Source organism: Amblyomma americanum, chromosome 10, assembly GCF_052857255.1.
Source record: "Amblyomma americanum isolate KBUSLIRL-KWMA chromosome 10, ASM5285725v1, whole genome shotgun sequence".
In the NCBI taxonomy this organism is placed as follows: domain Eukaryota; kingdom Metazoa; phylum Arthropoda; class Arachnida; order Ixodida; family Ixodidae; genus Amblyomma; species Amblyomma americanum.
In genome coordinates, this window is record NC_135506.1 from 63,357,234 (window position 1) to 63,383,739 (window position 26,506).

The 26,506-nt window shown below is 46.1% G+C and overlaps 2 protein-coding genes across 2 annotated transcripts in view; one reads left to right on the forward strand and one right to left on the reverse strand.

Moving 5' to 3' along the window:
- Positions 1 to 887: 887 nt before the first annotated feature.
- Positions 888 to 24,519, reverse strand: LOC144107868 (uncharacterized). Its single transcript, XM_077641087.1, has 3 exons — positions 24,051 to 24,519; positions 9,633 to 9,807; positions 888 to 2,823 (listed from the first exon to the last, which is right to left on the reverse strand). The coding sequence occupies exons 1-3, from the start codon at positions 24,210 to 24,212 to the stop codon at positions 2,690 to 2,692; spliced, it is 471 nt and encodes a 156-aa protein (XP_077497213.1). The 5' UTR covers positions 24,213 to 24,519; the 3' UTR covers positions 888 to 2,689.
- Positions 5,517 to 26,506, forward strand: part of LOC144107866 (CMP-sialic acid transporter-like) — a 112,146-nt gene continuing 91,156 nt past the window's right edge. The window contains exon 1 of the mRNA XM_077641085.1: positions 5,517 to 6,836. Within this exon, the coding sequence (XP_077497211.1) occupies positions 6,825 to 6,836 (12 nt within the window). The 5' untranslated portion in view covers positions 5,517 to 6,824. The remainder of the gene's footprint in view (positions 6,837 to 26,506) is intronic.

Genomic DNA, 26,506 nt, shown 5'->3' on the forward strand with positions numbered 1-26,506 from the left:
CGTGAAATACTTCTAGCTCCTATTCTCGGTAAATTCCGAACATGAAGAAGAACATGATGCTGAACCTCCTGAGGAACATGACGCCGAACTTACCCGAATAATTCTAAACTCGCAAGAGTGGCAGATCAGGCTAGTTGGTAATTTTCCATAATGCGATACAGCGCGAATAAAGACGGGGACGAAGCGAGACAAGACACCACAGCGCTGACTTCAACTGAATTTTTATTGCGGAAATGGGATATTTATACAGGAAATGGAAGGGAACGCGTGATGCCGCTACTGCTGGAATTGATACGCGGGATAAGATATTTAAAGGCGAAAAGAAGAGGCTGCAACAGCGCACAAGGGTGACTGCTAATAACAAACAACAACGCAGTGCAAGTCAATGATGAACGATAAGACAAGGCACCGGCATTTTGCAACAAAAACACAAAAACAAGAGCCAAAGGGCCTTAAACCGCAGTACAAGTCTAAACTCTTCAGTACAATTCTAAACTCTTCAGAACGATAGGCGAAAAAGAATTGTAACGCTCATAGTTCCACGCGGGATATGAGCCAGAGCCTGGTGCGCAAACACGGCACCTTCGCTTTCCCGTGCCTTAGACCATCCCCGAAGTCTTTTGTGTATTGCGTGGCAATTGAAAAGTAAAAAAAAAAACAAGATAAATCAAGCCTTTGAACTCCACCGCTAAAATGATAAGCAAAAATTTTTGAAGCACGCGAAGTCATCAGTAAAGGGCGAGCAGTTAAGTGGTACTTCCTGCGCCGCACAATGTCCCATGCAGCACCAAAGCGCTCTGCTCTTCTAACAAAGACGTCATCGAGCGTGGTAATTGGGAACGTCAGTCCATCGGGCGGCTCTTACATAGACACATCGGCGCATGGAACAGGGAGGCATACAAAAACAATTTATTGTCCTCAAGAAGTACATAACATGGGGCACAATTTAAGTGGGAGCAAAAAGAGACGACAAGTTTCAGCACATATATAGAAGGTGCGGGTGCTTTCCTAATCTTTATGTTCTTTGCGCGATCCTAATCTCCGGCTCTCTGGGTCATAATAATATTCAACAAAACATTACGCCAAAATCCCTTTTGTAGCCTCCTGAAATCCAGACTGAAATTATGCCACCAATTTTTTTTTCTAAACACTTAGGATGTCATATTTAGGGCTTCAAAATCTAATTGAAATTTCTTTTGCCGCGTTTCGAGCTTTTTGCTGAAAAATGTGCGATTCGCAGGAAAATTGACATTTCCAAAGCCCAGAGAAACGCTAGAGCCGCATCTATTTAAATGTGTGCTTATGGAAGCTGACTGCACTCTTAGAAGCGCTAACAAGTGCTTAAAAGCGGTTTACCGCCTATTGAAATGGGCTTCAATCGATTGCGTTTTCTGAACGCCACCGTATAAAAAGCGATCCCAGTGACTCCCACCTTTTTGAGAGCCTCTGAAGTGGAGGAAAAGGATACGACTTTCACCATGGACTCACTAGACAGCAGCACATGTTCCCAAAGTAGCTAAAAAACAGCTTTTTGAGTGACTCAACCTCCTTCCACAGCTACTCCGCCTACGGTACTATTGTCCACATATTCGACAAATTTTCTATCGCCAGGTTCATTAAAGACATAATTATAAGTTTGTACACATAATGAGATGAAGACATTGTACTACGGTGTAAAATTCTGCTTGTAAGATAAAACAAAGAATTATAGAGCCCATATTTTTCAAAGAAGATAAGCTGAACTTCGTTATAAGGAAGTAACAGTCGGGCCCCTCCAACTTACTTGTAGCCGTAACTTCGTTATAGCCCGTAATGACCGAGCTTCCAAGAGGAATCGTCATTCCTCCGTTACATGCATTATTTCGTTGTAAACCCTGTATTTATAACCAGATTCGATTGTACACTGTGATGAAACTTGAATGTTAGTAAAGCGGCGTTCACAACCGAAGCTTTGTCGTCGCGCATTCAGACCGGTGGGCTTTTGACAAAAACTTATGAACATTCAAGTAATCACATGTACCTGTCGATTGCGTCCGATTAACACACAAGGCCAATTTCCGGTACCTGTCAAGACGAGCAATGTCAGTCACAAATTTAGCGTATGCTTGCTATAAAACGATGTGGCTCTGAAAGTGAGTAAGAAAGTAATTTTTTATGAATCTCCTGCATACCTAAATAGAGGTAAATGTTACCAATAGGTTGAATATCGTCAACGTTTTATAAAAACTGCTCCCTATTTGCGTAACGCGATCATTTTCACATAGCACAAACGTATCCACTGTCGTAATAACATATTGAATACACTTGTTACCACTTTTCACCGGAGTTTTCTAAACGTGTAATTGTGTAATTCAGCACATCTCGATAGAAAAATATAAGTCGGGCTAGGACCCTGACTGCTGTTACCAAATGACTATTTAAATCTTAAGGTATAGACTCACGAATGGGCACTAACGACTTTGGCACGTATTTCCATTTTATTGTTACTTTCTTGCAAACTGTACTACAGGAAGCACATCAGCTAAAGCGAACTCATTTCCCGACTCAGGTCTATGGTGTCATCACGGCGTGGTGAGATTTAAGTTGTTGAATTAGAGAAGCCTTGGTGCGTATATTGGGTGCCGGCGAGTGTAATGAAACGTTGGTGTGGCATGATGGCAGCCGTCTTCGCGGGGCAGCTCCTTCGCCTTTAGACCGGTCCGAGCACGGGACTCGTGAACCGAGGCCTCTGCCCAGACGGTTCCTGGCGCTGTCCCTGGGACTGCACGCAGACCCCGCTGTCTCCTCGGTTGCGGCGCCGATCTCGGGTCAGCGAGCAGATGCCTGCGAGGAACATTTCGTGTGAGAAACAGTTTGATATAACGTCTCCTTGAATTCTGTGTCAGCCAGCCCTACTGGAAGTTTCCATATGACGAGTTACGTAACTTCACACGTTTACGCAAGAAATTTTACGGACTCAGAATGGATCACGAGTCGGTATATGGACTGTATGGAGGAACGTATGGAAACTTAAGGACTCCATATGAAGTCATGTCCAGTGTATCGAAATCGTACGGAAACTATGCGGAGTGCTTATAGACTTCGTATTGACGAGACATGGATTTCTATACGTCTTTCTATATCTTATGGGCTCCATATTCTCATAATTCCATACGAGCGGCTCAATAGAACGTTTTAGTGGGGAAATCAGCTTGTTTTTGCCATATTTGTCATATTAATATTTCTTCCCATCCTCCATTCGATATTCTTCATAACTGTTCTGTGCGTGTAGTGAAAAGGAGAGAGCACCCCATAACTAGCGCCATACCACGGGAAATAGGGGAACAAGTTTTCATTTATTGATTTTTTTTTCACAGGGCTCCCCTCTATAGATCTTCTCACAAAGAGGCCGAAGGACGCTAGAATATCGGACGCTATAGATTATGCTCGTAGAAAAGGCTCCCACGCACTCTCCTTCCAACCAGAAGCCGGTTCTATAAGTCAGAGTTTGGCAGTTCTATTCCAGCAGCCCACGCTATGATGATAACCAGAGCTCGCCGTAACTGGCGCCGCACCACGACGAGCAAACCAACCAAGGCGTCCAAACGGGTCTCATTGTGAAGCGAGCTTTGTAGCTGGCACTGAAATAATTCTGGGGACACTTAATCTCCGCCTGAAGGTATGACGAGATAGCGTTAAGGGGTCGTTAAGCGGCCTGGAGTCCTCTTTGCATATCGCTTCGCAGACACTGGCTATTCTTTTTATTTTCCTTTATGTTCACCCCAGGACACATAACGCCTGTTTTTAGCGACGCTCCTCAGTGGTCGAGGGATAGCACAACCGACTCGCGAACCAAAGAGCAGTGGTTCGTTTCCCGGCTCAGCCATTTTTCGTTTCAGCGCAATCTTTTTTTTCTTCCGAGGCACGACCTAATTAGGATGGAATGACAGCACGACCCTGCAGAACAATGAGGAATTGTGTAACGACAGCATCACTGTTGTACTGTGTGTTCTTTGTGGGGTGTTTGATTTAACCGCTCGAGGTCATGTGTTTTTGACGTTCATGACCCGGTCGGCCAATCAGCATTTTCTCGACGCAACGCCGACGCCGGATTATCAGCTAACCGGGACCCTTAACGCTATCGTATTATTAAAGTAAGCGTTGGCTGACGTAGAGGTTGTCGCTCATAGCTACTAGAGGGACGGTCCTTGGGTTATTCCGCCACCGACTGCGCTGCCGCAGCAATGCTTATTACAGAAAGCGAAGTAAACTAGACCACACTGGTCACAAATCGAGTCCTGTTTTGCGCACCAACACTGGAAACAGGGCAGGAGCCGTGCGAATGCTGTATAGAGAGGTTTAACGCAACTCCATTGGCGCCATCTTTGGGCACTGCGGCTAGCTTCCACAGTGTGCGCAGGAACCGGTTGGCGGTAAGCGCATTAGCAAAACGCCGGGAGTTTCGCTGCGATTTCTGGTCCCAAAGATGGCGGCTACTATAACGTCGATGAAAAAAAAAAACGCCCGCGAAGTGCCAAGAACTAGGCAGAAACAGGCTTCACTTCTGTGACGTCAAAAAATAGTTCGACGTGCCGGCAGCACAGAGTAATAATACAGTTTGTGACCACTTGGGTGCGCTGGCTGGGTACGGTCGTAATATTTAGCCGAGATGTTATTTCTTATGCATCACAAATACCTCATAAACATACATACTAGCATATAATATATTCCAATAATTACGTGCACTGATGTGCAAGCTGCAACTAAGATCTTTTCACATTTTCCTGCAGCTATCAGGGGCCCTACTACGACCCTGCGAAGTCTGTAAGGGGTAGCCTGGTGGAATGAGTTCTTTCGCGGATAAGATTAATGTCTTTTATCTGGTTTCCCCCCTTTGGAAAGCCGATTACAATGAAAAATAGACTGTCCTAAAGCTAGCCAGAAGATACACCGCGTGAAAATCCCCACTGACCAAGCATACCGCCAGCTTGTAGATGGACGGCAGACTGGGCGAGTTGGTACTCCATGACAAGAATTAATTTTCAAAAGTTCTAAACAACAGGACCACTCATAGGAAGAGACAGGCACGGCGCTGATGCGCAGTGTTTTTCTCTTCCTATGCCTAGTCCTGTTTAGCGCTATTGAGAATTAATTCTTTTCATGCGTCCTGATTGGTTCATTCCGGCTACATATTTTGCAACTCTTGTAAACAACCATCCTCCTAGCAGCTTCCTTTTTCAGAGGGCTTTAGTTCTTACCTCACTTTCAGACCAGATTAACGCAACTACTGGTTCCTTTTTATTTCACTATCAACGCAATGAGTGGCTCAAACAACCAATAACCGAGACCGATCATCACATAGTGCCTGTGGACGTCGTCTCCTGTGTTTTCGTCTGCCCCTGTTTTGTTGATAGTTTTTTTTTTTTTGTCCGGAGTCAGTTTGCCAAGCAAGCAACTACACTGACGACCGTCGCATCTCCCTTAGCTCCGGTAGCAAACAAAAAAAAAGAAAGAATTAGGAAATGTCACAGCAACAGAGTAAGGGCACGGCTAGTACCCGCACAACTGTGACGCGCCACATGTTTCTTACAGGGTTTCACTCTCACAACTCTTCATTCTTTCTGCCTCTCCTACACACTCACAGAACCCGCTGCTGCCTGCGGCGAACTCGTCGCCACAAAAAAAAAAAAACTCGTCCTCGCTTCACAGGTGTAAAATAAAAGAGTAAAAAGCGAACAGCAACAGAACTAATTATGCACGCTATGAAGCGCGTAGCGGCAGTGAGAGGAAAAAGAAGCCGACGCACTTCTCTCCATGCCGACCGGCGCCGAGCCGCCCTCGCCACAGCGTCCAGTGTGTGCCGCTGTAACGGGACTTGAAGCGGCGCTTAACGCGGAAAGAGTCGCCGCGCAATGCCGCGTGTTCGCGTCGTGGTAGTCGCGATAACGCTGATTTCCTTTAAGCCACGAAGGAGTAGCCCACGGAGCACTTAAGCTTGTTCTGTGATAACCCCAGAAGAGATAGTGGGTCTGTTGTGCCCACTCCAGTCAAAATCCGTGAAGCTCAGAGCTGCGAATTCTGTTTCGGGGCGCCTTCTCATACAGTGAAGAACGTGTGACTAAATCAATCACGCAGCCATTTCCCGAAGAGTTTTCTTCGCCCCAGTGACTTTCCACGCTTCAGTCTATGGAAGTCCAGTTATCCAAAAGGAGACTACTCATGCCACGCACGCTGGTTTATTTCTGTGCATCAAGAATGACCGAAAGTGAAGGCCCTGTCACTGCGTGAAAAAGTGCAAGATTGTGACTTCTTTCAGACTCTGAAAGTCTTGTCAGAAGTGGAAGTGAATAGTGTAGAAATTCCAAGAAGCGCTGTGAACGTTCAGGAAGCGTGAACCGCCTGGATGGACTCGACGGCTGGTGGAAGGAAGAAATACACTCCGTTACAAGACAATTAGCGGCACTTCTATCGACCGAGTGGCTATCCGTCATCTCTATGCCGCCATCCCGGCAAATAGCATCGCAGAAGTGTCAAGAGCAAGCGTAGCAGACGCATTGAAGACCGGCCACTCCGCATACAACCAGCTCCAGCTGGGAGACCCTGTCGAATCCGGTTTTCGTCGGAGCACGTGAGAGAGACCGGCCGCCATGTTGCCTTTCATTCGCTGAGTGCGCAGAAAAAAAAAAAGAGAGCGGAAAACCGGACTTCCCGCCAACGCTGTTAAGTGGGTCGCGAGAGAGCGCCGGCCGGGCTGAGTTTCACGACACGCCCGCGAGGTGGAGCCACACCCGCACGGACTGGATGCAGCCCGAAACGTCGTCTGCTTCTTGTGAACAACCTTCGATATGTCACGTGAAGTGAGTAATTCTTTATTTCCGTTTATCTGGTTGATCGACCTTCTCTCGTTACTAAAGGCTGAGCAGATGTCCTCATTTTTGCATTTCATCCTCAACCCTCAGCTTTCAAAAATTCAGTCGGTCCCTCACTCTCGTCCTCATTTCATAAAATATGCTGCTTGCCCTCACCTTGAAAAAAAAATGTCTACCTTCGCGTGTTCTTACCCTCGCCTCTAGCAATTACGTTCCAGTTACTTTCCATTAGTCTGGCATATATTGACATGAGTGAGTAATAAACATGGAACCATTCAACGCGCTATTTGGGCTATAGAATTTTAACTAGTCGCGATGACTGTTTTCCACTTGATTAGCTTATAATACATTAGACGTATAAAAATAGTGGTGAACTCGGCCATATCACTCGGTGTATGCGTGTCTGAACAACTTCATGCGGTATTCGGCATATATGCATTAAGGTGGCATGCAATTACCTAGAAACTGATCAACGCATCTACTTTGTTTCTCCTCCTGTTGAAATACATCTTTTTCCGCTACAAGAGCATGAAAAATGAACAAAAATATAAAGCGCTGCTTCCGCCACAGCATCCTGCAAGCATAAAACTCCTGACACGCCAAAAAACCAAGATGTGTCCGAACGGCACGCCGCGAGAAATGTTCGTGGATATCCTGGCGAGAAAGTGCTCTGGACACCAGGTGTTGCTGATTTGGGAAGTATGCAAGAAGCTGGCAAGACCGCTTCGCAGTCAATAACCAGCCCCATCCTACACACCGGGGCACAATTCTAAACGGTTTTCAGGAATGGTGTGGCCCAGTATTAGTAGCAGTAACTTCCAGCGGTCTTGCCATTCGTTGTACGGCAGATATATCTAGATTGAAGAGTGCAACAGTGTCATGCCCTGAAGTCCGGTTCGAAGTATCCCAAGATAACTACATCACCCAGCGTCCACGCTTGCGTTCCACATAACAGGAAGCTAAAGATTTGTTTCTTATAACGCGTTTGCTTGGTCGTATAACCAGTGCGGATGCAGATGCTATCGGTGAATATGCCCTGAAATTCCTTGCCTGTATTCAGAATTAAGCTCAAGGTATTTTTGTTAGATTCCTGATGTTTTCTTTTTATAAGCCTCTTACTAGTGTTACTGAGATTTTAGACTGTTTTTGTGTCGAAATACCCATATGTTAATATATGCGTTTTATAACCACCCGGAAACTAAGCTGTTATTGTTTCTTCTGTTGTAATGATATATCGAAGGTCCCGGTACAGTCTCCTGACCACAGGACCCTCGTCTGTATACTTTTGACCTTTGTATAATGTTGAAACTAACACACCTTGACTGTAATGAAAGAAATTCATACCTTGGTAATGCAAACATCGCGTCATTATGAAGCGGAGCTCAGAACAAGAAATCTGGCTGCCCCGCCTGCCGATTAGAAGATTAAAGGATGTACGCCATGTGTGCGCGGCACAACAGCTTGGTCGCCTGTCAACGTTCCCCTCTCGTCATTCTTGTGATCTACTCCAACAGATTTTTGCACAACGACGACGCAGTCATGAATAGAGATATAATATTTCAATAACTTTGAAAGCTCTGAAAGAAATAACGGTTTTTCCCTGTTTTTTTTAGAAAACATGAATTTTGGAAATAAAAAAATGCATTTCGTTAAGCATATTTACTTTCCAACTCAGGAATAAGTAAATATTTATATGTATGCACCAAAGCAAAGATGGTAGAGGCCCGTGTGCGGTGCGATGTCGGTGAACGTTTGAGATCCCCAGGTGGTCGAAATTATTCCGAAGCCCACCACTACGCCGTCCCTGAAAGCAGTAATCACAAACAGGTTTTCTACGGGCCACATGGGGAGAGAGAGATATTTACATGGCCTCTAGATAACTTTGTTTGTGATTTTTGCTTTCAGTGTCTAGATATGTGTTACATTCCCCTATAAACCCTGTTGATAGTCAGCGCTTCATCGTCTTTGCCTTCATCTTTCGTGCCGTCTTTGTTGCGCTGTGTGAAAAATGTAAAAGCCAGGTAATTGTTTGTTTTTTTTTTTTTTGCGAGGCCACATGCCGAGTTAGCACCTTTAAACTGTGTCACTTCACTCACACCGCTTCTTGCGTCAGCAACACATTTTTTGTACCCTCCTCACCGGTTGTTCACGTAATTTTTTTTACTACAATATTATCTTCATTGGTTCTGTCTGCGTGTGCATGTACGAAGGGAGCTTTGTATATTTATCCCGTGTTTAGCAAGTAAAAGGTGTAGCTGATGCCAAGCATTCCAAATCTCTGTCTGTCGCCTCGTACTTGGTCATTCATAAGCGCTAGTAATAATAATAATAATAATAATAATAATTGGTTTTTGCGGAAAGGAAATGGCGCAGTATCTGTCTCATATATCGTTGGACACCTTAACCGCGCCGTAAGGGAAGGGATAAAGGAGGGAGCGAAAGAAGAAAGGTAGAAAGAGGTGCCGTGGTGGAGGGCTTCGGAATAATTTCGACCACCTGGGGATCTTTAACGTGCACTGACATCGCACAGCATACGGGCGCCTTAGCGTTTTTCCTCCATAAAAACGCAGCCGCCGCGGTCGGGTTCGAATCCGGGAACTCAGGATCAGTAGCCGGGCGCCCTAACCACCGAGCCACCGCGGCGGCTGAGCAATTTTTATATATTAGCCCTGGAAACCCTGGAATGAGCGCTAGCAAAAATGCCCATCTCGAGTATACTATAGCCTCTCGAAAGCCTAAGAAGGCGGGCATTTTCGAGTACAGCACGATTGCGACCATATGCACCTTGAAGGCAAGGACAGTGGTCCGGGTAAGATCCACCCTTGATCTGGGATTCGGTGCAGTGTTCGCCGATCTTGGCCAGCGGCTGGCACGTTCGGTTGTGGTCCCGGCTCTGCAGGCAGCACAGCTCCGGCCGGCAGTGGTTGCTGTTCCGGCACGGACCACCCACGCCATTCCTCTGCGCAGAGACATTCAAATGGCGGATATACTATATAAAGGCCCACGCTTCGGTTCGGAATAATCAACATCATCAGTCAGGCTGATGTTGATGATGATGATTATGCCACTTGCATGCGCTGTTTATGTCCCAAAATTAAGCCGCACGTGATATATGAGGGACGTCATAACTTAAGGCTTCGGATTGACTTTTGCCTATCTGCGGTCTTTTAGCGGGCACGGCAATCGCTCAGCAAAGGGTCGTATCGGCATTTCTACTGCACAAAAGAAAGAAAAAATAAACGCCAGCAGCAGCCGAAATTCGATTCCACGAATCTGCGCTTATCAGTCGCACGCGGCAGCCACCTCGGCGGATCAGATACGTTACCTTAGGAATCTGTTTTAATAGAGATGGGGTATTAGTGTACTCTTTAATTCGATAATTAGTTAGCTCAAACTGATCAACTCCCAAGAGGTCGGGCTGATCAAAACTGCGCGAAAATTCACCGTTTTCGCTGGGTTTTCGAGGAGGCGCTTAAAATATTTTCGGCGCGAGTTCTTTCGTTTTATTTATTTGTATTTTCTCCGGCTTAATATCAGGTACCCAAAAGCTCTACTCAGGGTTAACATATAAAATTTCCAGCCTATGGTGCGAACCGGCTAATGTCGACAAGTATAGCCGTGCACAGTTTCGTTAGGGACGTCATTAAAGGAATATATCCTCCCAAAACAGTTTGAAAAGCCTCTTAAGTGGCACTGCAGGACTTCGAATTGCGAAATGTGCGTGCAAAAAGCGCGCTATTCGTAGCGAAAGACGAGCAGAGAAAAAGAACCGCAGATATGCGGACTACAGCCTCCGAATACATCAGTCGCCAGACGCGGATAACATGAGGAATGGAAATGCTTGTATCGCTTTCCAACGTAAGCAATTAACGTAACCACGTGTCCGAGTGCACGATTACAGCGTATAAGCGCGCTGTGTGTTTCTCGACATAAGCCTCCGGTTTCCAACATGAATGTAAATAGCATCGAGCCTATCCCAGCTTCCGGTGACGAACCGTAACAGTTCTACCGTTTCACCGACGAAAACGTCAGTCAATTTTGATTAAACGATCTTTCATTTCAATTATTGTGAATTCCTCTGTTCGGCTATTACTGTGACTCATTAAAATATTCTTTTGGTGAATGGAAACCCGTATTTTCTTTATTTTCTCAGTATACTTGGGGCGAATAATGTTTCAAACAAGCCGAAAAAATCTGAAAGCCGGTGAAATGTTGCTAAAATTTGTAAAAATGTTAAAAATAGTCAATAATTATAAAGAAGGAGTTTTTTTACAGAAAATTCGTGCCCATAAATGCCCTCCGAATTCGACCACGAACACCAGCAAGTTAAATCCTTGTTTATATGACCTGTGTATCGGTTTATTTTCACTTCTATGCAAGCTATTAATCTGTTAAACACATAACTACGCGTGGTGCGTTATAATAAAGTTTTAAACCGTATTCCCTAAGTGGGAGTGCATGGTTCAGAGAGCAGGCGACGCATGTAACTTCACCATCGCTTTGCGAAATCCGAGCAGCGCCTTTGTACGAAAGATGTAGTCATTCCAGAAGACAATGCCATTTTTACTGTTATGCTACACGACATTAGTATTAGCTGGCGCTTCGGCCCCCGTGATCGCGTCTTACAACCTAGCGAGATATAAATAGCAAGTACTACAACAACCCAGCAGTAAGACCTCCTCCTTTATGCGGGTGACGCATGATCAAACGTCATGAGACAGAAAATAAGGGGTCTCTTGCCGACTGCACCGCAGGAACGACTATAACGCACGGAACAGCGACACCATGCTTATTCCTCCGTGATACGGGTCCCGCATCAGGGGGGGTTACGATGTACTGTTCTTAGAGCCACCCGCATAACCCCAAAGAGAAGAGCCATCAGCAAAGCGCTGATGACGTAGCTGAAATATGACACTATAACTCATAGTGTTACAGCTATGGCAGCCAAATGTTTCGAAACCGATCTCCGGTAGAGGGTCGTCACACGGGGCCAGTTTCCCTTGAAGGATAACTGCGGAGAAATCGAAGTAGGCTCGTATCGATAGACTGCCAGCTCCTAAACACATAAAACTCTTGTAAGGTAGATAAGACCAAGACTAAAACACACGTATCGTCACCACAGGCCAATCTCGCAAGTACAAGCGTGATGACGAAATAGGAGTAAAGAAACCACAGATCTCGGAGGCTGACAAACGTGCATGAAGTTTGCGTGTTTGATCGATAAAAAAGTATATAAGTTTTGTTTTGAAACCCCTCGTGCACATTTATCACACCACGAAGACGGAAAAAAGACAACCTGAATGCTTAAAGTCAAAGAAAACCTCCAACTGGAAGCGCAACTAGCGCCCAGCTGAGTTTCGGTATGTTCTGGGGTGCTTCGTGGCTATGCGTTCTGCGTGCCCGGTTGGTTTCGTTAAGCGCCTCGATTTAGAAAGGCAGAGCAGCAGAGGACCTCCAAGTGCCTCTGTAAGGAATCACGGAGTCCACGTTTCCGTTTCCGCCGCTTTACGTCACTTTTGTCCTGTTTCGTCATTAGACAGTCCAGAGTTTGAATCGTAGCGGCGGGAAAAACTTTTTCAACTTCGAATCCAAATCTCTTAGCAATTAATGCACCTTTCGCTGCCGGACAAGCGGCAATAAAGCCACAAAATGCCGAACTACCGGATTTTAATAGCAAAAAAATTGATAGCGTTGTCCTCACTGGCCATTTAATGACCGTCACATCATACCTATCAGAAAATTAACTTTTGCAATTTATGACGACCGCGAATAAACTTACGGCGGATCTCTGTAGATGAGAAGGGCAGGAGCCATGAGCTATGGCCTCCCAAAATAAGGCATCGCGATTTTTTTGCTAAGCATGGCTACTCCTATACCATGGCGCGCAATAAGGGGTCATACGCGAGCGTTATGAATGAATGGGCCTTGCTACGGCGCGGAACTATCTTCCTCGCAGATCGATCGTGACACCACGCTGTGAAGGCGTCAGTGGAAGCTATGTCAATGTGGCACTTTTCGAAAGAAATCGTAAAAAGATATTCGGGAGTTATGCTAGGTATTCGAAAACTATTCGAAGAATTTAAACCGTATTCGAATAATTTTGAACATGCACGAATAGCTTGAAATATGTTTGAATATGCACTGTTCGATTCGTTCAGTGAATCGAAGTAAGGATGTTTGATCGGCTTCTAATGTCTCGAATACTTGCACGCCGCTATGAAAAAGCCTTAACACCGTGATGGCCTTGAATTCTGCTGTCTTTATGGTTTCTTTCTATACGTCCGTCTTAATGTGTAAATGCATTCTTGTCCTGGACTTCGCAATTCACGGTTGCAATTAAGGTGGTGGTAGTGGTTTTATTAAGACTAATAGTAAAAAGGAAGGAAAAGATTTTTGCTAGCCCCGGCATCTGCCATCGATACTGAAGCACCTGAGCTGGGGCAGCGGAAATAAAGGACAGCAGGCAGAATGGAGAAATGAAATGAAAGAGATGAGGGGACAGGAATAGAGGATAGGGGGAGAAGTAGTATGTACAAACTATTTACACAATAAGAAATGTGCAAGTAAGACATTGTCGATTTTAGACAACACTCGCCGTAGGCCATAGCACTGGATCTGGTAGGAAACACAGTGACCGACAATAAAGCGCATTATGCTATGTACTATGCTATTAATGCAGAAATGTTTCCTTGATAACCGCTGGTCCTTAAGGCTAACGAAGTGGATTCCTAGAGAAGGCAAGCGTAGCAGGGGGCGGCAGAAAGTTAGGTGGGCGGATGAGATTAGGAAGTTTGCGGGCATAGGGTGGGCGCAGCTGGCAAAGGACAGGGTTAATTGGAGAGCCTTTGCCCTGCAGTGGGCGTAGTTAGGATGATGATGATGATGATGTTGTTGTTGTTGTTGCTTTAATTGTCTTCAAAATCGCGCTTTGTGCACGCAGAAAGCGGCCGGTTTCTGTGTTCTCTGCCGCAAGTGTTGTGTACCTTCTGTAGGGATTGCACAACATGGCTTATTATCTCTCGTAATGCGCTCAGTAGGTGATAGCACAATGGTCAGTTAGGTAGTAATTTAGATGTTTACGTGCAATCTGCGGCATAATTTGTACGTTTTAATGATGGGAGACACACGTAGCCTTCAAGAAGACGCTTTGTAAGCACCCAAGCCTTCAGATTCATCAGGAAAACTGCCCGCAGGACAAGGACAAAGAAAGGGGGGGGGGGGGGGATGTTGGCTTGCCGATCGTGTTTCACGGATGTTTGGCGTTGCTAGAGCTTAACAAGTCCGAGATTCTGACGGCGGCGTCGGGAACGTATACAGACTACGTCATTGACATCGCCAATGCGGCTTCCGAGGGGATTCTGTCCGCTTTCTACTTGATCTATCACACGCCATTGCTTTTGTAAGCTGAAGGTTGAATTTAATTTCAAAAAAGAAATAAAAGGTCAAAGTGTCAAATGTAATGCGTGAATAAGCAACACAGTTCCCTCTCAGCGTTTGTCGACAGTTTTCCTCGAGGTATCTCCACACTGCATTCCTGCATCAATAAGGTTTCGACGGAGCAAAGACCACCTGAATTTATTTTAGACTGTTTGTTTCCTCGCCTGCTCCTACGTCAGAACCGTCCTTGAGCATCTTCACTAAGTAACCAGGCGGGGGCGTGACATGCATGGCCTGCTCTACAAGTATAATGTTGCAGGTATACGCCGCATACCAGCACGCCTCGCCCTGTTTCTTCGTGCAGTATGGTTCGTCTCGCCGCAAACTAAATTGGCCTCGAGACGTGGCGGAGATTTCGCCAGTCCGAGCTGCCATATCCCACGGCAGACGGGTGGAAACATACAACTGCCCCACGCGTCGCATGCATCTCGTTTGCATAAAGCGGTGATAATTGGCTCGTCGGCCTTGGGCGTGCCGACGTCCCAAAGCGTTTACTGGGGAAGGAGGGGTGGGCAAGAGCGAAAAACGAGTAAACGAACGTGGAAGAGAAAGTCCGCTCGCGTGCTTTGTCTCTAGTTACACGTCGCCGAGATTCGTCGCGCGTCCGCATTCTAAAACCGTGCAGTACGGCGGAAGCCTAATTTTCCGCTGTATTTTACCCGTGTTTCCACGTCTTGGCTATTTTTTTTAATTTTGGTATTTGTTTACTTTCAGGCCTTTCGTCCACGGGCCTATCAACGGGCGTATTTTAGTCTTAAATAAGTATGATTATTTATTTTATGATATCACTATGATCAACAGTCCACTCACATATACTGCATGGCAAAATCCTCTCTCACACCCTTCTAATTAATCCGGTCCTTTGCCAGCTATGGCCTGTGCCAGATACGGCCACCATGTATGGTTACCTGTGCCACTATGGCCACCATATCTTCGCAAGCAACCTAATTTCGTACGTCCACCTCACTCTCAGCTGCCTTCTGATATGTTTGCCATCTCTCGGCATCCACTCCTTTACCGTACTGCACCATCGGTTCTCTTACCTTAGCATTACATGTTGTTGTTGTTGTTGTTGCCTCCGTGACATGGCACATACTCACGACGGGGGATTGGCCAGGGTTCAGTGGGGAAACCCCATAGGATAGGGTTAACTGGTGTCAAGCTAATGATTGTGCCTTTGGTGAAATTTACGAGTAATTAGAAAGAAGAGGAAAAAACAAAAAAACATTACATGTCCGGCCCATTCCCATTTCCTTTTCATTTCGACTACACCGTATGTAATCCACTGACTCTTTCTTCCTGTCTCCAAAAGTTCCACCCACCACTGCCCTTTATATCGCCCTTTGCGTTCTCTTATATTTAAGGTCAAGCTTTTTTGTTAGCCTTCTAGAGTTTCGGCGCCATGTGCGAGTGTAATGATATAATTATACGTAATTATGAACGTTCCATATTTATATATACAGCTACGCAAATGTCGTGCATTAACGAAGCGATTTCAGGGCCGAAAATTCTCGTGAATTCGCCCTTCGTGATCAGCCGAGCACAGCTTCTAGCTTAACTAATGCTGCACATATAATGAGACAAGGTGCCGAGTGCATATGGATCGTATAACGTGCATTTCCTGGCGTGTACCGAGCAGCCGCGGACGTCCAAATGAATTAGGTGCGCATCCAGAGGCTGCTTTACATACACGATACGCCTGAGGTGTTGGCACGTGCGCTGATGACATCGGATATCCTCCTTTTTGCTTCACTTATCCTTACGATATTAGCCGAGCAGTCTCGTAGCGTTAAACATAGAAACAGCAGCAGGAATACAGCGGGTTATTTCTGGAGAAGACTGAAACGAAGTCGCCGGCGGGCAAAACGCACACCCACACCACCGAGCTATAGGAAAACAAACGCCGAAGAATTGATACCTGTTACTGCAGATGTCGCAAAACAGACGGTGAGTAGCACTAAGCGTCCCGGTCGCGAGCTGTTACTACCGCAGCCGAGGAAAAGTTACAGTAAATTATCATGGGACAGGCGCTCTTGCTGTTTATCTGTCTTCCTGTGTTGTTCCTTTGCACCATTCAAATTTATTGTGAACCAACCAGCCACACAGCAAGTACTTCTGGAAAGTTGTTCCCATTCAGAAGAGAAAAGTGGTAGTGTCCTCCGCGTCATAGAATGTAGACTGTGGCGATCTCAAAAATCAAACTGCGGGAAAGCAATGCACTCACAGATATGAGAGTTTCAGGTTGAGGTTGAGTTTGTATCAAGCGACTGGTGTGTTTAGCCACGTGTGTTCTTACATTACACTTAAATGCTGAATATAGCCCACAAATCAGGCACATACCTGAGACTTGAACGATCTGCAACTAAATGCAATCACCTATAACAGTCAACAGACAACTCCTGCTGTCATCATCTGGAGTCCAAATCCGAGTCCTTGAGGATCTTTAAAGGAAGGCTTGAAGCCTCATTTCTACATCACTGTTTTTCACGCGGGTAAACAATGTCCTGCAGGGAACTGTGTGGGGCCCCTGTATTCTTGAGGGAAGCGAACGACAAACACCTTTTCGCATAGTACACTGGACAGCACATAAACTGTTCTACATAACCGCACGCACCACGTGTGGAACACAGCGGAGACGATGCCGCACCCGTCTTATGCATGCAAGCAGAGGTCCGAGCACAGCCCGTGCGAATGCGATGCAGTAATGTGGCCTGGGATATGCAGCATCGAAGAGGGAGGGTGTAGAAGCAGTTCACTGCCGACAAACGATTCGGATTCGACCGTCCAATGAGCCACACGATACGCCATACTCGTACAGATGCCATCGTGACGCTGCAATATGTAAAACCACTGTGCAGGCAGACAGTCCAAGCCGCGGACTTCTTATCCTCCTCCCTCACTCTTTCTGCGTCTCTTTTGTAGGTTATGTGGTTATTTTTTATGGTGTAATTTGTTGTTGACAGACAGGCATATGTTTGATTCGGATATTCTTTTTAATAGAATGAAGATTTCCAGCTGTGTAGTGAGACCTCCTGGGCACAGTATACGCTCCCTTCGTATCTCCACAATCCTACAGCCTCTATAGCCGTATACACCCGACATATATTCCTCAATCACGATCTTTATTTAGTAGAAATCTCTTTTTCACCGGGTATTATAATTTCTTCCTTCCCAAACTATTCTTTTGTTTCCTTTACGGTTTATTTTGCACCCGAGCCAACCGCCGCGGTGGCTGTGTGGTTACATCGCTCCGCTGCTGGCCCAAAAGATGCGGGTTCGATCCCTGCCGCGGTGGTCGAATTTCGATGGAGGCGAAATTCTAGAGGTCCGTGTACTGTGCGATGTCAGCGCACGTTAAAGAACCCCAGGTGGTCGAAATTTCCGGAGTCCTTCACTACGGCGTCCCTCATAGCCTGAGTCGCTTTGGGACGTTAAACCCCCAAAAACCATAAAAACCATTTATACCGGAGCCTGCGTGCCATATGTCTTGTTATCAATCATGCTGTCAATGGTGGCTGCCACCAATAATGAAAGGACGAAAGAAGGGAGTCGAAAAAAATATTTACAGAATGCGACATCTGCTGCATTCTGTTGGCTGTTTCACCTTTTGTGTCGGCCGCCTTGAATTTCTAGACTGGCTAATAGCCCCCATGCATTGTCTACAGCTAGCTTTGGAAACAAAGACGAGGCTTTCTATACATAGAATCAGAGCAGTGAATTCGAAAAAGAATTGCCTTCAAATACGGTTTGTGCTACCACTCAGACATGGCCGGTTGGCAGCCGTCTCTGATGAAGAGTTACACGAACATTGCTGGCTTTTATAACGACTCCCCAGTTTGTGGATAATTGGTGTGGTCACCGCTACCTCTTTGGAATGTCTGGAGGGCATTCTCTAGTTTCGGTGGTTCCTAAAAGGCAAACTTTTATACCTAAAGTTTGTGGCGAAGCTGTAACGATGTTTTCTTTCCCTCAGAGGTTTGATTACATTCGTGCAATGATCCTTCAGCTCAGAATTCCATCATCGATGAGTGGGAGCTCACGCTGCGCAAGGAACATTTATCAATGGCTTAAATATCATTCATAAACTTGAAATTGACTCCACAGTGACGTCGCCAAAACACTCAGTGCAGTATTTGATAATGCAGCTTGAGTATGCTGATAATATGACCGCTAAATACGGAAGCATGGTGCTTCCTATTAGGCCGTTAGCGATGGTATACCGAGATCGTTGTGATGTATGGTATGCTGATGGTAATCCACAACTTTGGGGATGAGCTGAGGCTTTCTTCCTGCGACAATATGCATAGTTTGTTCTCCAGAATTATCAGGTACGTCAGAGTGGCTGCTGGCCAGATCAAAATCGGAATCAGGCGAATTTCTCTCAGCCCGATAGGCATGCACCCGCTCCAAGATGCGCGCTGTATGTTAGCTCCTCGGACAAGAATAGCTGCCAGTCTTCGAGTTCGTTCTAGACCACCTCGGGCAGAGCAAACCCACTTACAAGTAATATGAGGAGTTATATCATCAACGTGGGCAATCCAAAGCGTTGACGCCAGTTCTGCGACTGGCCGGCTATAGCTACGTCTTGGTGTGACGGTGAAGCGTTTGGAAGCGGATACGTTGCACTAGTACTCGGGCGTGTAGATCTTTCCCGGTCGACTGGAAAATCTGCCTAGTGTGGACTGCGTCTCTGCGGAAGCCTTCCTAAAAAATGGCCAGCGGTCTAGCACTGCTAAACAGGAAATATTGTGCGAGAGTACAATTTTTTTTTTCAGATGTACGCCACCGCCACGCACCTGAAAGCGCGATTGAGCTGTCCAATGACCCAGGGAGCCAGTTATGCGCGTCTTCAACTTTTTCATCGTCAATACCAATTTACCCAATGTACGCCGGCGGCCTAAGCTCCAGTGCCACGTTTCTGGAGCAATGTTGTCAATGCTAACGCGTATTGCTCTATAGTGCTACGTTTCTGCCACAACGTTGTCCACGCCAACGCATGTGGAGCACATCTCTTCGTCATTGCCGCCACAAAGCTCAAAGTGCGAATGTTTGTTTGATAGTAGTATTAGTTAATGAAGAAAGCGATATGCAGTGCACAGCGCGAGAGTGTGCTGCAATTTAATACGAGCGTGTTCGACTGCGGCGATAGCGCAGTGCTCTCGCGCAGTGGCCAGCAAAGCTGATCTGTAAGCGCCGCCGCAGGTTCGTATCCCAGCCGCGGATATTAATTTCCTTTATTTTTCGGGTTCAAACCCAACCGCGGCGGCTGCGTTTTTATGGAGGAAAAACGATAAGGCGCCCGTGTGCTGTGCGATGTCAGTGCACGTTAAAGATCCCCAGGTGGTCGAAATTATTCCGGAGAGTTCCACTACGGCACCTATCTCTTCCTTTCTTCTTTCACTCCCTCCTTTATCCCTTCCCTTACGGCGCGGTTCAGGTGTCCAACGATATATGAGACAGATACTGCGCCATTTCCTTTCCCCCCAAAACCAATTATTATTATTATTTATTTTTATTTATTTATTTCACTTGTCACACACCAAAAATATCACAAGCATACAAACAACTCAAGCATACAATCAACGCAAGATACCGCTCAGGGTTTACCCATCGGAATAGGGCTTTGGTACTAAGAGAAAAGATGAAAAAGACATCGCGTGTTTGTGCTGCCAAAGACACAAGTGTGAATGCACTTTGTGTAGAAAGCTCCCAAGTAAAAATGTGGACTTCATCACACGGTGCCTACATTGCAGCTGTCTACACCTCTAATTAAAAACAAAATGTGTGCGAACAGCCCCTCAACAAACACAGCCATTCCTGTTAAAGGAGTTAACCCGGTATCATTTCGGAATAGAAACGCTAAGTAAATTGCGCGCGGATGCTAAAGATAATAAAAGGCGCACAATTTAATACAGGCATTTGCCACCAACAATAGACAAGGCGGGCTCTTTTAGTCTCCATTTGAAGCTCGTAAATGAGGGGAGAAAAATAAAAGCAAGGCATAAAAAATTGTACGAAAAGGTCGTCTTTTAGAAAACGTGGCTGCGCGCTTGCAGCAGAGCGCTGCTACTTTTCTTATTGCACTGGCGAAATCTCCCCATCTGCCGCGGTCTCCTATGCAGCGCCTGCAAAGAAAGACTACGTAGTCATGTTTGCTACAAATGGCCCTGGGCAAACTTTCACCGCAGATGTCAGACGTTTCTTGTTAATGTTGCGGCCCCCTAGTCAACCTGGCTATGGAACGCTTAGTCGGGCTGCCTCTTCATCACTGTTTTTTTTTTTCTGCGGGCGGGGCGGTGTGCCGTGGGGCTTTTCGTACAGCTGTGATTTGTAGCCCATGTTGTGCGAGATCAGCCACGCGCCAGTGTATTCAACGAGTAAGCATACATATTCACTCTGCCATTAAAGTGTATACGCAAGCCCGGTGTATATGTGTGTGTGTGTGTGCGGGGGGGGGGGGGGTGGAAGTGGATTGAACTACATTCTTCGACCGTATTTTCAGGAATGGAAGAAACACCACGTCTGCAGACCACATAGAGTTGACGACTTCGGGTAGTTTCTCTGCGTGAGTTTATGTTGCGCAATCAAGAGAAAGAATTGATGCCATACACTAACTACTAATGAGTTTTCCATGCCTGCATTTTTTCTGCGTCTTTCTATTGTTTTGCTTGTTTCATGCCAAGACATGATAGTTGCTTTAATATAAGCTCGAAGCTTGTAACATATTTGGTTTCCTTTCCGTGATGGTTCTGAGTTATAAAACGAAGTCGCAGAAATATTATTACCGTGGAGACTTAGAGTTTTTTAAATTCAGCTTCTCTCAGCAAGAAATGACTCTTTTTCCGCACGGTAAACTTGAACATCGCAAAACACAGCCATAAAGTTATTCAGTTTTACAGAAAGCTAAAGATTGGAAGGATTTATACGCAGTGTCTCTTTAGGACATGCTATCTACCCAGGCTCCTGGTGTGCTGGACATTACTTCAGGTTCCTTGATATTAGTACCTGAGCCTATCATGTCTTCCTATCATGAGCCTATCATAGCGAAGGAAGAGGGAGGGAATGGCGGTGCAGTAGGTGGGAGTTAATGCCCACAGCAGTCGCCCGCAGTGTTCGCGCGTTTACTATGTATTTTTTTCTTTTAACGTGCACGCTTGACATGTGGTCGACAAGTTTCTTTGTTTATTCGTGCGTAAACACTAATTTGATCGGTACATACCCCGAGCAGTCTTTTTTTTTTTGTCTGTTCGCAGCTGGCCTAGCGCGAGCGCTCGGTGATGATGATGATGATGTCCCCAGGTTTAATGGCACATACCCACGGCGGGGGATTGGCCAGGTCCCACGGCACTCCCCGCTCATTGTCATCTTCCACGTAGTGCAAATCCGTCCTTTATCACTTATTCGAATCTAGTAAACATTCTGTGTTTTTTTTTTTGACGAATTGATTGTTGAAAAAATTTGGCAAAGAACAGGCGCTGTTTTATGAGTATTGCAAAATGACCATGGAGGAAAGTTGACCACTATATTTGAGTAAAGTTAGTGGTCACACAGAACCATACGTGGAAAAATGTGTTTGAACCGTCAGATTCTCCAGTACTGAGGCAGTATTTTCCACGATTGTGACGCTCTGCCTCTGCGTACTAGAAAGAAGGTTGGACGCCCGCATACTTCGGGGGCGTTCCGAATGCACGAAATACAAAAAACAAAAAAGCTTTATGGAGAACCACACTGCTACATTCTTCACAGCCCCGGAGTATACTTGACACTATGCAATAAGATATGTGCATTATCACAATGCACAAACTCAGAACAATTTCAGGGCATACGCAGAGAACGGCGCGGTTCAGGTGTCCAACGATATATGAGACAGATACTGCGCCATTTCCTTTGCCCCAAAAACCAATTATTATTATTATTATTATTATTATTATTATTATTATTATTATTATTATTATTATTATTATTATTATTATTATTATTATTATTATTATTATTCATACGCAGAGTACTGAGTGCTATAAGTGCATCAAATGGCGTATAATTTCTCATGCAGCCAAGTAGACGTGAGCTTCTCCGCTAAGCACACACGCGGCTCACTGAAAACGCAGTTGACGCCGTGTTCCTCCCACCTGGCGACGTAATGGGAAACACTCCGAAGAGAGCGCGGTGCGTCGGCATTTGTCAAGTGAGCGTCACGTTTTTCCTCCGAAGATGAGCAAACGGCTTTCACGTCTAATTCATGTACGCCAGCGGGAGAAAACATGTCCGCGCTATTACACAGTACGCGCTAGACAGCCGCACTTGTGAGCCGCGGCGCGGTTCCCACGACAGCAATTAACGTCGCCTCATGAGGCAAGGGGAAACCCTCTCGGTGCCCCCCTAGACTTGCATAAGGCGAATGTAAGCACGACATTAGTGTCAGCGGCGCTTAGACTCGTCTGCGCTTGAGTTTTACGAACGCAATCGTCGTGCGTGTAGGGAACCACCGTGCCCAGTGTAAACATCGTTTGTGAAACAGCGATGCTCTTACGCTGGCTCAGGTTGCATAGTCACCAAATGAATCATATCGGTGCGTCACGTTTTAAGCACCGCAACGCCTAGGCACTGAAAACGTCGTATAAATGCTATGAACACTTTATTAATGTGAGAAAACTAGTAGAGTTAATAAAGCAACTGTAAGCATTGTGAAAATAAAATAAGCAAACTAAGTTAACTTCTGACCGTCTAACAAAGATAAAGCGGCGGACACATACTCGAACCATGCAATGAATCAGTAGCGATATTCGTAATTAATCCATCACACACACTGATCTACAGTACGCCAGTTAAAATGTAGGGTGATTTTGTCGGTAGGGTTAGGGTTGGCGGCGAGTTATGCTTCAGCGTGCCTTGTGAATGTCTGGAAACGGGCACTTCCTCTTTGCTTTCGGGAATATGTTGAGAAAAGAAACTTATTCTAGTCTGCAGGAATTTGATAATCTTTTCATAACACAAATGACCATAGTTGTCATTCCTACTGTGCTGAACGGAATACCACCAATCGAGAAAAGCTAATCTCTGCTCTTTAAGTCACCTTCGTGAGCATTCGCTGTATTTTTCTTCGTTTAAATTAAGGGAAGTTATTTTTAACGGGGAAATAATTTTATTTTTACGAATCTCGTCGGCAGCAAAGCTTTTCCGTACAGCGTAGGGCTGAAGGACCGGGCTAATTGAATATCATTGGGACAGGCGTTTGAACTTGCAGTGAAAGCGACAAGACTGATGATGTTTGTTGTGGTAATGATGATGACAATGACTATGCATAAAGTTGAAGTATGAGACCTTCTTGTACTGGCTGCTGTATGCGTTACAGGGGAGAAAATAGAGATCCTTTGTCAGGGGATTGCCGGTCAAAAGTTGGAGCAGGTGCACGGAAAAAATTCAGCCGAGAATTCCGTACTGAAAGCCAAGTTCACAGCCTCATGAGTAACTATTCCCTACAACGCTAACAGGTCGCGCGAATGACGATGGCGGCGATAAGACAAAATAAAAAATGTATTTTAAATTAGTCAAGTATTATGGCAACGCGTGATGAGCGAACAGATCGTGCATGCGACCTAACATGGCATCAGCATAAAAATAAACAGTACCAGCCTTACTATGACGACATGGTCAGAGTAGCGCTCAAGGGTCTTCACTGTGCTAGCCCCACTTTTCAACTGTCTCGAAGCTTCAAATATTATTTTTTTTAAATAAATACTAAAATAAGCGCTGCACTTCGCCCACCTGTCTCGGGCTCTGCCGGAACAAGATGTCGTGTTGCTCCTTGTTGTCGCCGCTGTCTTCGGTCAACTCGAACTGCAGCTCCTGGGCGAACGCCGTGAACGTCGCGCAGACGCAGATGACGAGCAGACCGAGAACGCACCGTGCACTTCCAAGGCTCCCCATCGTTGAACGCTCGATGCCGCCGAAGTCGTCCCACGAAGACAACACGACCGGTCGGTACGGGTCAGTCGTCCGGTTCAGCTAGACCGTGCGACTGCTTCGTCAGACGCCGCTACGAGCGCACTGGGGTCGAGTTTCTGCTGAGTGTACCGACGAACTTCGCACCGACGCACGTACCTTATAGTAGTACGCCGTGTTTCCTCTCCACTTTGTTCAAACAGAAAGCGAAAAAGCAGAAAACTCGAGGGAGGGCATACGACGGAGGCCAAACGAAGCCTACGCGGCACGATCTCCTGAAACAAAAAGAAAAATACGCACCGGCGGAACGCTTTTCCTTGCCTTCTCCTTGGCATCAGCCGCGGCAATATCACAGAGAGAGAGAGTTCCACCCTTTTCCCGCCTCTTCGCCGCCATTAAAGCGAGCCGAGGAGGAGGAGGAATGGTTTTTGATATAAAGCGACTTCCGGAGCAGCTGTCCGACGTTTTCCACCGCGGACTGCGTCGGTGGTGGCGTTACATTGAAGAAAAAGGCGCCGCGAAGACTGGCGTAGGGGGGTGTTGCGCGAGGCGTAGGAAGTGGATCGTTGTCTGCGTTTGCCCTTTTTTTTTTTGCCGCCGGCTTTGAGCGATGGCCCCTTTGGGAACGGATGTGCCGTTTGACGAGTCCTTGAAACGTGACCGGCATCCGGACAGGCCACGAAAGAAGCGGCAGCCGTTAACAGCCGGTATCACATGTTGCGTTGTTTCGTGTCCGGTGTAGATTGCAGCGTATGTGCTACAGCGCGCGTGCTGGGAAGCAAAGTCGAGGAGAGCTTTTACGCTTCCTAAACGGGCGAAGATGCCAACAAAATCGGCGCATAAATTGAAGGAACGAAACAAACGCGTTGGCGCCTTTGCACGCGTTGCTGAGCTGGCCTTCACTCGAAGGTGCAAATCAGCGAAGCGCCCTATCTAGCTATTCTTCTTTGGCATGCTCCTAAGCGATTGCGGCTGGCCTGCATGCCATGACAAAAAAAAAGCGTTTGTTTTTCGCACACGATGTATACAGTTGGCCAAATAGCGAACTGACAGTTTTATTCACAAAGTGTGCTGCAGCTAGTCCTGGTTGTTTTGTTTCATACGAATTGAGGAGCCCAAATATAGAAACAGGGGTGTTTTTGTTTCTACTGGTTAGCACAGTAAATGATATTTGACAAAACAGGGACGCTTTCAGCACGTCCTTCGAAATAGTCGTGTCGACAGATTTCGCCTAAGGTGAAAAGGTCATGTGAAAAGGTAGAAGGAGGATTGTTCTAACCTCTGATAAGCTCGATAGCTTTATCGGCATCTCAAGTGCCAGAATAAACCGAAGAAAAACAGACCCTGTGGCTTCGGAACTTTTGACTAACCCTGTACCTTAGCAGCGGCGTCACAACATAGCACAGTGGATGCTGGTCAGCGTGAATCGAAATATGTCAATCATTTTGAGGTGGTACTTAATGCATTGAATGTGCTTGTCTACCTGTCAAGCTACGCAGATTTTTCAACTCTCCGTGTCTGATTTTTGTACCTTTACATTCTTGGTGCTTGCTTCGGCTTCATGAGCTGTCTACCTCATAATGCTTGCGCAACTCTTTCATGCTGTCACACCACGTAGCGGCGGCGTTGGAGTCGTCTTGGACAAGAAAGTTGTGTTTGCCTGTGACCCAAACGCCACTTTTCCGGAATTGGGGACGAAACTTCAATCTCCGTTGCCCTTTGCTCAGTCTCAGCTGCACTCGGTGGGGAGCTATTCAGGACCGAATAAGTCGTGTTAGGTCTCGCGACAAATTCCGCTATCGTGGACATCAATTTTTTTGTGTAAGTGCCGCGTAACACTTGACTGTAAGACCGGCGAAATTTCCCTGCAACGTAACATGCTTCTCGCATTAGCAGATGGTTGGCCTCAGGGTCGTGAGGGATTGCTTTCCCTCATGCAAGATGCCCTCCTGCCGACCACGAAAGCAGACTTCGATCCTAAGCACTTTCCCAAACTTTGATTAGGGATCTGCCAAATGGTCATTGAAGAGGACATTTCTAATTCGTCCAATAAAAATCTTTGGTCCCACGAGCTACTGTAAAGGTGGTAGACGGTTGCTCCAACGTACCCCCTTTTTTTTCAATATGACCGAGCAACAGTTTTTGCTTCTCAACCGTGTAACGGAGCTTTTATCGCCACCCTAAAGAACGAAAGGTGTCTAAAACGTGATGACAAGGGTTCACTTTACGTTACACAGAATCAGAGCTTAAGGGCTGCCATAAGTGCTTCTCTACGCGGC

Excerpts from the sequence above, each read along its gene's own strand:
- LOC144107868 (XM_077641087.1), bottom strand. The coding sequence starts at position 24,212 with ATGGGGAGCCTTGGAAGTGCACGGTGCGTTCTCGGTCTGCTCGTCATC. Across the intron at positions 9,808-24,050 it reads TCCGGCAGAGCCCGAGACAG|AGGAATGGCGTGGGTGGTCC; the intron begins GTGGGCGAAGTG and ends GTCTCTGCGCAG. Across the intron at positions 2,824-9,632 it reads CCACTGTCCTTGCCTTCAAG|GCATCTGCTCGCTGACCCGA; the intron begins GTGCATATGGTC and ends TGTTCCTCGCAG.